Here is a 14,845-nt window from a genome sequence, read left to right as displayed (position 1 = left end):
GGAAGGATATACTGGATGATTGTATGGTGCCCTACCTCTGACAGGCAGAACAGGACTTAATGGCCCGGAAGGTACTGCCAATTCTGTGTTCTTAGAAACATAGAAAAAAAATCAAGGACTCACATACTTTATCAAATGAAGAGTCCACTTCATATAGTTTTCAGTCTTCAGTGGCAGCCAGTTAAAAGATAAAACAATAACTGACAGCCTGTGGTACTAAGGCTCTAGTGTTGGAAAATTCCCATTGCAAACTTACTGCAGTGAGGTTCCCTAGTATCCCACAGTACCCATATTTGCAGATACCTAATCAATGGGGATTCTGTTTAGCTTTGGCACAAGTGCCAAAGACACAAGATGCTGGCAGGGGAACAGACACTTTAATTATCTGCCAAAATACATGAGCTGTAAATAAATACCTGGAGGGAAAAAAATAATGAGTACTATTTCAAAATAAAACGTTCTTCCTTTACTAGAAACAGCAAATGCAGATAACGTGACCTGCAGCACCGAAAGCAGGCAGAGCACCTTTATGTGCTCTAAGAGAACAAAGCCTTCAAGCAGTCCTTTAAAGACACATTCATTGAGGAACTGCAATCTCATTCTCTGTTGGAAAGATACTCACCCTTTGGTTATCAAGCTGATCATAGTCTTTGTGAACAAAGTTATCTACTTCATTGAACACAGGCCAACCTAGGAAGAAAAACGTGTTTCTTATTGTAAGAATAACATGCTTGAGGAGAAAACTCTGGACACCATCATTTTACTGCAGTCTTTTCACAGAAGCATCTGTGCATTAATTATCTACACAGAAGTACTTTTAGTTTTATTTCTGCTCAAAGAGGAATGCTAGAGACAAGTATTCTGGACTAAACACCACATGCTGTTGTTATTAAAACCAATAAACCAAAACAAGTCACTGCCAAACATTCAGGAACCCACCAAGGAAATTATGTATGAGGCTCACTCACTAAGCATGTCCATCTTTTGGCTGTGAGGGGTTGCTGAGGAAGGAGAGCAGGGCAGAGAGTCAAATGCTACATCGCTCATGCTTTCATCTCCAGAGTTCTCTGACAGGCGGAAGAGCAGAGGGGGTCGGCTACCAGAGAGTGTCCTCACCCGGCTGCTGCCACATTTTTCCTCTGTGCCACGGAGAATTGTTTGAGCAGATTCCTTGGCAAAATAACAAGAAAGTCTCATGAAGGATGCTTTCTCTATATTCTAAGTATGCCACATAAGACAACATAAATGTTTAGTAGGAGTCCTCTACAAAAGAGGGCATATAAATACACACATGTATAAATAGTTATTTATACATAATTATTTGCTTTGAGAAGTTCTACACTGGAACAAAATACCAAGTCCTGGCACTGTTAAAGAGAGTTCTGTTTAGGACTGAATGCCATTCAAAGCATTTAATCAAGTGCCATTTCCACTGATACCAGTTGAAACTGAGATCAATTAAAGACAAACAGTTCTGTTCCTTTTATTCTCCCCAAATTAGGTTTGTGGCAACTTTCTAATGATTTCCACATTCAAAGATATACTTGGTCCTAAATTACGTGTGTTACAAGGTTTCCTATTAATTAAAGCTACAGCATTAATTCAGAGACAAGTATGGATAAGACAGCTTTAAACTGCAACATTAGTGATTAAAGTAGTTTTATTCGCCATGTAAATAGCACATTTCAGTTTTATTTACAGTGCCTTTAAAGTTAGAATAAACCAGTTATACTGCTTAGCTACACTTTTTGCATCAAGCACTTACAAGCAATTTTTTACTACAATCCAAGGCATCTTTCTCTTTGGATGAAAGATCAAATGGTGCAAGCCCCATACTTTTGCAGATCTTGTTGCAGGAATGAGAATGGAAGAACAAGGCCATACCTCGAACACCTACAGCATTAAGAAGAAACAGAAGTTAAGAAAGGTTTTACTTGAAATTTACACAATGGTTTATGTATTTAAAAGCTTGAAGTCCCAAAGCATTTTCTAAAAAGTCAAAAGAGAAAGAAAGAGAGAAAGTGCTTTGTAGCACAACAGCTCAACCCACTTCCATTTTATTTTAACACCTGTAAAGGCTTTTCACTCTCTCTGAGAAGGGTCAAAGGAAGTCTGCAGCATCTTCAAAAGCTATGTGTGCACAGGATATAGGGTGGTGAGGCACTGGAACAGGTTGCCCAAAGAAGTGGTAAATGCTCCATCTCTGGCAGTGTTTAAGGCCAGTTGGACAGGGCCTTGGGTGACGTGGTGTCACCTGCCCATGGCAGGCGGGTTGGACTAGATGATCTTAAGGTCCTTTCCAAACACAACCATTCTATGATTCTACGATATAATATTAATTTGGCTGCATCATTGAGAAACATGCCTAAATTTGATCCTGCTTAAAAAACTTGCTGTTTCCTATGAACAACTTCATGTATGGATATTTGAAGCTTTAAAAATATGTAAGGCTTACTTCTCCACAAAATTAAAGGTCATGATTATTGCTCTCACACTGTAGGAAGCTACTTAATTTCATTACTCGTTTTGTTTACGAGCAGGCCAAGAGACCTGAGCCAAGATCAGCTCCCATTTTAAATCTGCCCTTGCATGACAGTTGCCCTGTTCAGGGATTCCTTACAGAAGACTTTCCCCAGCTGTTTACAAGACCCTCAAGGCAGCCTGCTCACTCAGCCATGTGGTGGCTACTGAGCAGACAGCTAGGAAGAGAAAATAAGCATCCATGAGCATGTGAAACAGGATTATTGATTTTACCTAGGTTGCCATCTCCAAAATCTGTACCGTTCTCTGTATGGATCTGAGGGTCCGTGTAAAGATCTCCAACTCCCTGGATGTCAACAATAATGAGTTGGTGTCCTGAGCGCTCAAAGGTGAAGTGACTAAAGGCCTGGGAAGAACCATAGAAGACACCTGAGAAAACTCTCCTTTGAACTACTGAAAACAGCAACACCTATTGACTGCTTACAAATGGGCAAAGAGGTCTGATAACTGTATTAGTGAAATATAACTGGTATAAAAATCACGACGAAAGCAATGACAGACTAAAAGCCTGTAGTAGATTGCTTCTCCAACCTGTGCCCACCTGGACGATGGGCTAAAAGAGTTAGGGTGAAAAGCAGCAGTGGGAACATGTAGGGGAGAGGAGATAGCTGTATTCCTCCTTCCTGAGATTCTGTTTTCCGCTACAGCCTTCACCTTAAGTGGGGAGCTGCCTGGCAGAGAGAACAATAGTAGGCTCTGAAGCAAGTGCAGAATAACTTCTGCATAAACATCCTGGCTGTGCCTGTGGACCTCCAAGCTCTGCAGCCCTGGCACTCTACTTCCTCCTGCCAACAGGCAAAGCTCTGCCACATTTTGAGAGGAAAAAAAATCCAACAAACAAAACCAGAACACTGAGCATCCCCACATGTTCTCCTTCCCCTGCTATGCCCTCTTGGAGGTCCCCTGAACAGCTGATCTGGCTCTACATTTGTATATCAGATAATGAAATGCACATTTGTACTCTTTAAATGCAGCATTTCAAGAGTCAGGTATAAAAAGCCCTTCTCTTTGGCATAAAGCTGAGACATTAGGAATCTTCTGGGAAGGCCTCCAAAAAAGTGCTGCCAAGACTGGGGGAGGTGACTGGTGGTGACAGACAAACATTTTAACTGCAGCAAATCCCATGGAACATTTTGTTCCCAACCTGTGAAAGCATAGCACTGATTCAATGTACAAAAGACAGCCCAGAACATAAACTCTCTGCTTACATTAAGCATCACAACAAATACCCTTCAAGCCCCAGTAAAACACTCAGCTATGCTGACCACTTTGCATTCATTCACCAGTGAAGTTCTTTCATAAGATCCAAGAAGCACTTGAAATCTGTACTTTTATTTCCATATGCAATCTCAGATTCACCTATTCAGAGATTGTAGATGAAAAAAAAAAAAAACCCAACAAAACAGATTCTATATGCAAATAGACTAGACTTTTTATTTATACGAGTTGGATATCTGCCACCTCCTTTTGCATATTACATGAGGCACCAGAAAACTATTTAGTACATAGTACATGACAGGTCTCTCTCCCCGCCTTAGTTTGAAGAGAGTCTGAAATACGTTGATTCCTGCAATTATAAGTAGAGCCAAAGAGCTTAAGGTTCCCGAAGAGTATTAACCATGTTCAACTCAACTAAAATCAACAGACACTGAAATGCAATGAAGCAGCACTTGGCATTTGAAAGAGCAGGCCCCATATAAGGGGCAGACATAGTGCAAAAAGAGAAAATAATCTGGCATTGTACTGGCAAGCCTGCAGTTTCCTTTCCTGGCAGCAATGCAAGGCCTCTAGATGGAGCCAAGCAATTCCCTGCAGCAGACTCTCTAGAAAGCATTAAAGCCTCACTTGCGGGGTAAGACGAATGTTGTCATCTCGCACAAATCCAGAATTTGAGTTGTATTTGATGTATTTGCCCTCGATGTAATGTTCCAGGTGAAACAGAGGCTTTCCAGGTCTGTTCTTCATTTCGATAATACACATCTGTACTATATCCACCTGGGGAGGGAAAGAAGACAATGACTAATAGAATACTGTCTGCAGATCAATGTGTGTGTGAATCCTCCAGCTGTGAAAACTTTCCCAGTGAAAGGAGCTGAACAATTGCAAAGATCTGTCTGTTTATCAGACATATAAGGGAGTGGGGCAAGAGTCCTGTGCTGCTTAGGTTATTGGAGGGATTCCATAAATTAAAAGTGACTTCAAAACATCTCACTTCTGCAACACATCCTGCCCAAAAATTCTTACTAAGTGTTGGCTTTCCATTTTATTTTTGTGGGTACCTTAGGAGTACCTGCAAAGAGTCTGTACCCAGAGAGTAGAACATACAGTAACTACTGCACAAGTTGAAGAAATGCCTTTTCAGAGAAGGACTGAAGACATCTACCATTCAGGCACTTCTGTATCCTGCCTCACACCTCCCTCCTCTGTCCCAGACACATTCCTAAGGGAGAAACCATCGAAACTCTCAACAATTTCATTTACATCTTTTCCAACATGGCATTTAAAACTTCTAGATTTCTACAGTCCTCTCCGTACACTTCACTCTATACCTCACCTTGCTGTTGTGAGACAGATAATTATTAACTAACCCTCATATAGGGAGCAATGCACATACTTCACAAAAACACTCATTTTGGGTATTAAGTTGTTAAGGCCCCCACACTGATGTATTCTTCTTGACCCAAGCATCTTGTCACATGTCACACACAGTCAGTGGCAGAGCCAAGAGCAGGTATCAAGATACCACAGTGCATGTACAGCAGCCTTCAAGCTGCCTCTTCCACTTACTTGAGGTCATAGTTACACTCAGACAGTCAGTACCAGCTGTGGATTAAAGGGACTTGACACTTGATTGATATACACCATGACATACTCCACTAAGAGGAGCTACTGGCTGGGAGTGACAGTTGCAGCCCTTCATCCCTGCACTTTAGTTTCTTTGTTTTTAACAAGCTGATTGCTGCTGGAGGTGTTTTTGTCCAGGATGCAATGGTAGCTTTGACCAGCAGCTATCCAACCTACTACCATGGAAAAGGACAAAGCTATGCTGGCTGTACATAATGTTTAGCATGGACTCCAGAACCAGAAATTCACTCAGTGAAGCAGCAGAACCACCTCTCCTTGAATCCTATGTGTTTATGCACATCCCTAGCACAGAGGATGGGAACTTCTCTAGATACCATGAGCCTAGTCTGACATTCCATCTACACATACATCTTCATGCTTTGCACTTAACACAATGTGCTTCTGTTGTCACCAAGACAGCTGAAAGAAGCAAAGCCACAGTATCTTCATTTTTTGGAAAATTACTGACCACTCCTCAGAAATCTGTATTTGAATAGCATCATAAAGTCATTTAGGTTTCCAGATCTTAAAAAAAAAAAAATCAATGCTAGTTTAGGTGTTCAGATAGGTTTACAAGATTTAAGAGTCTACGTTCTTGGAGCACTAACAGTTAAGTGCTTGCTGAGACTGCTGCTGGCAATAAATTCTGTGACATCTCTGGTTATCGCAAAAGCAGCTGGGCAAATATCTAAAAGAGCAATACAAACACCATTTTATTTGGGTCTCTTCAGTCAACAGATGAGAACAGTCAGACATTCACAAACACACAGCCCCTCATCCTGGAAACATAAAGCAATTTCTGTATTTACTTCATTAAAAATCAGCTATTATTTAATGGAAAACACAGTAGGGCAGAAGAATCTGTCTAAACAATTAAATTTAATGGAATGCAAACAAGTAATTCCCTCTATATTCACTTGAAAACTAATCTAACAGGAGAGCAAGACTGCATCTTTTGCTTAGCAAGAACTTTGAGTGTACCTGTTTCGGTGGCTTGTGCCGGTTGTACTCTTCTCCCCAGAGTTTTGCTTCCATCTGAAGTCGGACATCCTCGAAATACACATCCCTGTCCACACTCTCTATGTATTGCTTGGCAACATAGTTATAGGCACCTTTCCAGTTCTGAGTGTGTAAGAAGTTGGACAGCTTTTTCCTGAAAGGCAAATCAATCGTTGGTGAAAGGTAAACCAAGAATTTTCATTCCTCTTTCTCATTTCTTTGCCTGCATGGACAGAGCCAGGCCCTAGGATCACCATTACCCTCAGCCATTTACCAGATATTCTAGCTGCAAAATGCAGCATGGGTAGGGGGCAAGGAGAAAAGCAACATCACATACGAATGGCTGGGATGTGCCGAAGTGCCTGTTTGGTTTGACTGTAGCTACTTCTACTCTGAATTTCCTCTTTTTCTCATTTCCTTTCCCACCCTGCTCCCCTCAAACATGGAGTATGAAGGGTTGGTGCCACCTCAACACCCTGTTCTAATGTCAACAATTATCTTCTGCAGAAATTAACAGGGAGTAGCCTTTCAAATGAACTGAGAGGAGAAAAACCTCTTCTATAATAAGAGCAAACTGCTGCCTTCTCAACATGCAGGGGTGACTACTCAGTATCTCCCATGCTCCCAGAAGGAGAACTGAAGGGGGAGGAGGAGTATGAAGAGTATCCAGAGTAAGGCATGTCTGGCTACCCAGCAGTTCCCATGCACTGCTCAGTAACAAACCATGGTTCTCTTGGTGCCATAGCAAACTGCACATTTTGAGAAGCTGGTAGAAGCACTCAAACTTTCAACCTTCCCCTCCTTCCTTTCCTCTCTCCCTCCCAAGACCTTGGTGCAGAGGTTTTAGTACAGGGGATGCTCTAAAGGCAAAGCAACTTCAGATTGCCTGTCCTCCAGCAGAGGTGGGCAGTCGCTATAAGAGGCCTTGGAATGAAGTAACAAGTGAGGAAACAATTTCAGGGAGGACCGAAACCTTTCCAGTTCTCTGAAGAAACATTTCTCTGCATAAAACAAGCCAGCTCACGTGCTCTTTGTAAAGCAAACACTCTCTGAAGTTCGCTGAGCCAAGTGCAGCTAATGCTGTTGCTGTCATGACTAAAGACTTGCAGAGTTGCAAAAATTTAGAAGAAAGAGCTCCAGATGGGAAATATCAGTGCACCACTGAGAGCTATGGAAAACCCAGCAGCAGGAAGCTGACATACGAGTTCTGCTTTCTTTGTACAAAAGGTTAAGCCAAAGCTGCAAAGAAAAATTTTTGTTTATGGCACTACTCAAGATACTATGTAAAGGGGAATTTGGTAAATAACAAGAGCTAAAAGCAATGTCAGCAGACTGAGATTTGTTACTTCCTAGGCTTCATTCACTGCTGTTATCTATCTGGTTTTGCAAGAACAGAGCCTCCAGCACAAACTGATACTGAAACAATGCCAAACTGGAGGACTGCGGGTTACTTTTCCTCCTTTTTGCTCAAGTAAAAAACATCACGTTTCTGTCATGCGGGAGTTTCTCTCTTTCTGGACGTGAAACCAGACGTGAAATGCAGTTTCTCTGGATACCGCAACTGGAAAGAAGGGGAACAACCTTAAACACGCATATGGATATTGTCCAGGAAACAGCAATTTCTAGAGCCTGAGAAGGGGGGGTAGTATTCTAGCATGAACTTATTTAATAGCTATATCATGTTCATACCTGCAACCATATTTGCCAACATGCTCTGAGGAAAGAAAAGCTCCTCCTCTGCCTTCCCCCACACTTCACTCTTCTGGGGAGTGTAACTGTTAGTGTTCAAGCTGTGCCTTACTCAGAACAAGATTACTCTGGTACACATGATCTGAAGTAAATTCTGAAGGGATAACCTTCTTCACCAAGGGAGGCATTCCAAGTTGAGATTGCACCATTCAACTATTCCCTCCCCTTTTCTCTGCCTAACTATAGGCCTTCATGTTAGCCTTCAGGCTGCACGCACCTTCGGCCTCATATCAAATTCAAACTCATTTTAGCATACCAAGAACACAGAAACGAAGTAGCTGCTTCTGTCCTTTTATGAGTATATTGCCTCCAAGAGATTGTGGAAATAGCATAAATTTATTAATTGTTAATTTTCAGGATGATTATACTTGCTGGAATGGGACATGACTGCACATTATCCATCCCAACTGCAGTTCCACTCCAGGCAATGGCTTGGCTTTCCAGAGCAAGCTCACTAGATACTGCACCCCACTTGCTTGTTCTTCCCTTAAGAGAATTTTCTGCTTTCTTAAGCCCACACCCTGTGCTGCTGCTGGAGTTGCACAGACAGGAATAAACCCATCAGCTATGCCTTTTAGAAAGCTAATGGGGAGGCAAACTTTACACCATTTCCACCACACCTCAATGAAATTCCAGTCACCACAGAAGAAAATACTGCATGGAGACCAACAAAGATAAAGCCAGCAAATACTTACGTTCTGAAACACTCCCGCATTGCTCCACGGCCAAAAGGCTAGAGAAAAGTAAAAACAAAAATAGAGCATGGCCATTTCCAGAGAGTTAATTTCTAACCAGTAAGACACACAACCATGTCTTCCCCTTTATATCCTGTAGAAATCAGTTCTCAAAACAGGCTCTGTATCATATCAATCTCCTCATAGAAAAGTGAAAACCCACTGGCAGCATAGGTAGGAATCTGGGGAAAAGACAGCATCTCATGGAAGAGACATGATAGGTCTTTTAAAAAAGCTGTTTAAATTCTGTCTTCAGTTTGGAGTCAGCTCTGCTATGACTGCCTAGAGAAGCTACCTTTGCAGACCTCACATCCTCTGTATTTATGCTTCCATACAGGATGTGCCAAAAAGAACATCATCTCTGCAGATGCCAGACGCTATATCAGTACCAAGGTGACTCCAACATACCACCAGCCCCACAATTTAACTAGGAAGCAACCAGTAGCTTCTACCCTCCCATACTGAAAATTCAACCAGTTTTCATCCTAAAAGCAGAAATCATCTGGAAGCACACAAAATAGCAGGACTATTGCCAGGCTGTGAGATGAGGCCAGCAGGAAATGGGAGGGAGATCACTGGGAAAGGAACAAATGCCTCATGATGCTGACGGGGAAGGGCTGACTCTATGTTCTACTCTGGGGAGAAAGTGTGTTTTGGTGTCCGCTGTTGGGATACCAAAACATAATGGCTAAGCCAAGGAAAAAGAGAGGTAGGAGAAAAGAATGACCCTGGGACTTAAAAACTTCTATACGAGAAAAACATCTTGCTGCCATCGTTCAGTAACAGGAAGGAAATGACAAATTGGCTGGCAATAAACACGAAGGACAGTGTGATCTTACTTGTGAAGCCATCTTGATGAGGACTTCATCTTCAACCCAGTCCCCAGTAACTGCATTGTACCTGCAAGATGAGGAGTTGTGCCTCTTAAAAAAAATGCAGAGAGAACCCAAATCCTCCCATCCCCAGTGCCTATCTTTCCTTATCTCTAGCTGGCTGCTACGTGCTGCTGCCATTCCAACACAAAAACTTGTAGTCTTCCCACCATACTCCTGCCCTCCTTACTTTGGATGGGAAAGAAGAAACATGTATAGCTCTTTGAAGAGACACCAAATCCTACTGACAATGAACAGACACCACTGCAGAAGCTAAACTTCTGCAATACTGCAAATTAGACTTTATCTGCTTTGATGTTAAACCTCCTCCGTGATGCCTCAGCAGTACTCTGGGGACAGAAAGAGCCTTACCCAGCCCTACAAGCTGGACAGGTTGCCGCCCCCAACCCGGAGCCTGCATAAACGTGGTTCTGGCTGGGGATCTGCTGCAGGACTGTGGAAGATGTGAGTAAACTCAGCACCAGCTGTGGCTGTTAAAAGCATCAGGGCCAAGAACTGCCCACCACTGCACCAAGGGAGGAGTAAGTCTTTGCACAACCCTGTGATACTACAAAGCGTATGACTGTGGTTTCTCCCCACCCCCTTAGCTCCCAACACAGCAAAAGCCAAATTGAGAACCACAGTGGTTGAGTCACCAACACGATTGTTTCCAGACTGATTCCCCCAACCTGTATCAAGTACTTCACACATGTAGACACCCCATATACACCCTTTATATATTCTCTATCACCCCAGTTTGCAGCAGACAAAAGAGGTGAAAATAGGAATATCAGAGCAATTTTAATAGATTATTTGAGTAGCCCTAACTATCACTAACTTGTATTTTAAAATATGCAAACTATTTCAGGACTGTGTGGCTGGCCAGGGACAGATACAGTCTATGGGGAAGAGGAGCACTGTGTGACAGTGTTACATGATTGGAAGGGAGGCCTCCCCAAACACTGACACTAAGCGGTAATTAACTGGCCTCTAACTCCTACCCCTTCCACCAGAAACCTGTCAGCAGGGTGAACATTTTGGCAAAGCCTGTGCTAAAGCACCAAGAATAGTTTAAAGGCCAAACTCAGTTTCAGCACGTACACCATGCTGAGCTATTCTGGGCTTCATAAGGATTTAAATTCCAGCCACATGCAGCAATACTGCATGGACGGGCAACAGCGAAACTGCTATTTTAGGAAAGGCACAGAGTGTTATGTTGCTTTTTTTCTAAACTATTTAAACTAAGTATGCTGCTTTATTTATTGGGATTCATTTCCTTATTAGATTAAGTTTACAGCATTAATAAATAAACCAGAAAATACTTCTCAGCCTTGCTTCCTGTCTACATCGTGGAAACTCACAGATGTTCTCCCACCTAGGTAGGAGAGCAAGAGAGTGTTACACTGGTTTGCTGAAAGTTTATTTTTTGATGATGTGCAGTATTTACGTATTCCTGGGAGATTCAGTAAAGACACACTCACTCTGGGTGTTATCAAAAGTTCTCCAGCCATGTAATTACACGTATTCTGCACTACACAAGCACAGCCTTCGCATAAACCAGTACATTCTCTTTAACATCATTATTAAAAGCAGAAAGACCCACAGACCTGTAACGAGTGGCATGTTCTGTCTCAATGTCCTCAAGATGAAATTCTGCCCACGGATCAGGCATGTGCTTAGCTTTCTCAATAGCATGTTTCCAGGTTTCCTGAAGAAGTTACAAATTGTTAGGTTATTGATAATCAGCAGCAACTCACAACAACAACATTTTCTAGAACACACCAGGAACCCCATGCTATGGAGATGTGCAACTACACAAGCCCCCAAAGCACCACTCAGATGGGGACCAAGTGGTACAGTAGTACACTGACATTTTATAGCTTCAAGTATAATGAAGCAGTTCAGAAATACAAAGCATCAGGTTTCAGTTCAATTTGTGCTGCTGTAAAGTTACTGTGAAGAGAATCTGATCTAGTATATACCAATATAATTTGCAAAACCTATTGTAATTTGCAAGTATCTCTAACATACACTACAAGCAGTGATAAGGCACAGTTAGATGACATTAATTCACTTCTGCTGGTTTGATTTTTAACCTTTTTGTAACTAACAGCACATGCTGTTGGGTAGGTGCATATGTTACACATATGTGTAAGCATAGAATGTCCATCAGCGACAGGTCAATACGGACAAAAGTTCTGCAAACCCCAAGGCCCCCAGATTGTGCTCAGCATAAGAAAGCAGAAATGAGAATGCTGTAATATTGGATTATTATAGCAATTCCAGACAAGTAGCTATTTCAATGTCCACCAACTCAGCACTAAATAATCAAAGTAGTTTTCTGGAATATAAAGTGTCTTTCTCTACCAGCAAATTTAGATTCTTTTCTGTTAACATCTTGATCTCTCTCTTTTTACATTGGACTGTTCGGAGAGAACTGGAGATATGATCCTGTGATGTGCCACATGCCTTCTGCAAGGCGAGCAAGAGAAAAGGCCACTCTGCACCTCTGCCAGTAAAGAAATTCTGAGCCCCAACATCTTGTTACTGCCTCTGACTGAGTTTCAGGGATGCAGAAACAGTAACTTTTACATTTCTTTAATTTAAATCTCGTTCAAAACTTAAAAAGTACAGTATAAACTGGTGCCAGCAATGACATCAAGGAAGCTTTTGAAGCTGAGCTTTTAAACTGTTTATTTATTTTTATTTCAGCTTTGCATACCTTGCAAACAATTTAAATGTTCCCCTTTCTGACAATAAAGCCAGAAGATGAACACAATACTACAATAAAAGTTTAACAAGACATGCTAAGAAAGATTTTGTACATGTTCCATGAGAAAATGAAGTTGCCTCACATCATGTGATGATTCACATTTCATACGGAACTGAGAACTTCCATACTTGAATGTATATGAAAGAAATAGGGAGAGAAACAAGTAGGACTGCATGGTCGATTATCTATGTCACATCACTCTCGAGTAGGGTCCCTCTCCAAAGGTGATCTGTGTCCACGCTAGGGAATGATTTAAATAAATTAATTACTTCTGCTTGTTCTTGTGAGGTGCTTTGTACAAAAGCTGTATTGTAATCTTCAAACAGAAGATGGACTTTATGGACATGGGGCTAACGGTGCAATTTTCTCCTGCTCTAGGCATATGGCTGCCATACAAAGTAGATGTCTTGTATCCATTCTATTCTTGTCCACAGTAGGAAATACTGTGCAGAAACAACTACGGATATGCACTTTAAAAATGATCTTTCAGGGTAGAGAACAAAAGATGAGTATTATTTCATTTAACAGATATCTTTTTTAGATTTGACTTGATGACCTCTATGGGCTGAGGCAAGCAGTCCTCCCAGAAAACAAAAAGGACATAAAAAGAAACGCAAACAACAAAAAAATCTTAATGCATCTATTAGATAGATACGTGTTAACATTTCTTTTTAACCTACCCGGCTATGGTCAACCACAGAGCCATGCTTAGAACGATGCTGTGTGTCATTCTAAAGGATGCACGAGAAACATAAAAGTAGGAAAATACAGGTGGTAAGACAAATGATCGACAAAGAGCCTCTGTTCTCTTCGTTAATTCAAACAAAAATAAGGAAAAGAAGAAGTTCTTCAACTGAAAAGCCACTCTTCAATTTACATTCACATATTCATGCATTGTTCACATCTGGGAACAAAGCTATTGAGGTAAGTTGGCAATGTTTTAATCTGAAAATGTGCTTTTTCATTTTAACATGTAAAAAGGGTCTTGCCTATGAATGAGCTAATTACTGAGTCCTGCTCAGAGGCAGAGAGTTAGTAGCAATTCTTCTATATGTCTGCATTTCATTACCCAATGGCCCACACTGCCATTAGCTTTGGGGTCTGACAGGTAGACTCTGATCAGATCAGGCTGTGGTGGTTTAAAACGTTCTCAGTCCTGGCTGCTTCACTGTGTTGGAAGTCACCTTTGCTGCAGCTTAAGCAGCAGATGGAGCCTTGCTTGCTCCACATCTCAACCCAATGCATTTTACCTGTGACAGGAGCTAAAATGCCAGACTAGACCAAAGCATGGTGGAGACCAAAGCATGGGCACATATAGTCTGCAAATGCAACATGATATCTTAGGAAGGAGGAAATAACTGCAATATCTTAAGTCCTTATCAGTTTTATCTCAGGCCACATGACTCAAAACTCACACTGCAAACCCAGAGGCAAGTGTTTAGTATATGCTTAAACACAAATAAATGAAGACTAAGCTCACTATCAGGTCTTAATTTGCTTAGCATAGCATACACTAAAGTCTGTCCCCTTGTCTATACTAAATTTTTACCCTTCACCTTCTTTAGGAATATGTTCCTTTTAATGCCTCTATTAACTAGCCTTGGTAAAAATCTTACTGTAGACAAGACAGTTTCACTTTTATTGTGTTATGTAATATGTTAGCTGACTGAACCACAGCATGGTTGGAGTTGGAAGGGATCTTAAAGCTAATCTAGTTCCAACCCCCTGCAGGGGAGGGACACCTTCCACTAGCGCAGGTTGCTTAAAGCCACATCAACCTGGCCTTGAACAATGCCAGGGATGGGGCAGCCACAGCTTCTCTGGGCAACCTGTGCCACTGCCTCACCACCCTCACAGGTGGTGAGGTATTCTTCCTAATAGCTAATCTAAATCTCCCCTCTTTCAGTTTAAAACGATTCCCCCTTGTCCTATCACTACTTGCCCTTGCAAACAGTAACAGTCCCTCTCCAGCTTTCTTCTCAGCCCCTTTAGGCACTGGAAGCTCCCCTAAGGTCTCCATGGAGCCTTCTCCAGGCTGAACAACCCCAGCTCTCTCAGCCTGTCTTCATAGCAGAGGTGCTCCAGCCCTCTGAGCATCTTTGTGGCCTCCTCTGGACTTGTTCCAGGTCTATGTCCTGAAATAAACCCTTTGATATCTTTCCAGGAATAAAGCATGCATTAGGCATAACCAAGGTTTTAGACTATCTACTAAACAAATGTTAATATTTGTATCAAGAAATGTGTTAATACAACACATTAAATCCTAATCCAGACAAAATCTAAGAGACATGCTCCTTCATCATAAATGGTGCATATTTGGAATATCTAACCTA

At 41.7% G+C, this 14,845-nt stretch overlaps 1 protein-coding gene across 4 annotated transcripts in view; it reads right to left on the bottom strand.

The window, feature by feature from the left end:
* Window positions 1-14,845, bottom strand: part of EEF2K (eukaryotic elongation factor 2 kinase) — a 32,137-nt gene that overhangs the window by 9,439 nt on the left and 7,853 nt on the right. For 3 of the 4 annotated variants that reach the window (XM_030483558.1, XM_030483561.1, XM_030483559.1), the window contains 10 exons: window positions 13,193-13,243; window positions 11,347-11,447; window positions 9,707-9,767; window positions 8,829-8,866; window positions 6,367-6,538; window positions 4,387-4,536; window positions 2,755-2,887; window positions 1,766-1,893; window positions 969-1,170; window positions 623-690 (listed from right to left, as the gene is read on the bottom strand). In XM_030483558.1, the coding sequence (XP_030339418.1) occupies window positions 623-690; window positions 969-1,170; window positions 1,766-1,893; window positions 2,755-2,887; window positions 4,387-4,536; window positions 6,367-6,538; window positions 8,829-8,866; window positions 9,707-9,767; window positions 11,347-11,447; window positions 13,193-13,243 (1,104 nt within the window). The remainder of the gene's footprint in view (window positions 1-622; window positions 691-968; window positions 1,171-1,765; window positions 1,894-2,754; window positions 2,888-4,386; window positions 4,537-6,366; window positions 6,539-8,828; window positions 8,867-9,706; window positions 9,768-11,346; window positions 11,448-13,192; window positions 13,244-14,845) is intronic. The other variant, XM_030483560.1, reaches the window with a different exon arrangement.

The sequence above is a fragment of the Strigops habroptila genome, chromosome 4 (genome assembly GCF_004027225.2).
Source record: "Strigops habroptila isolate Jane chromosome 4, bStrHab1.2.pri, whole genome shotgun sequence".
Taxonomy (NCBI): Eukaryota; Metazoa; Chordata; class Aves; order Psittaciformes; family Psittacidae; genus Strigops; species Strigops habroptila.
Note: the sequence above shows the minus strand (reverse complement) of the source record. Positions and strands in the feature narration are given on the sequence as shown.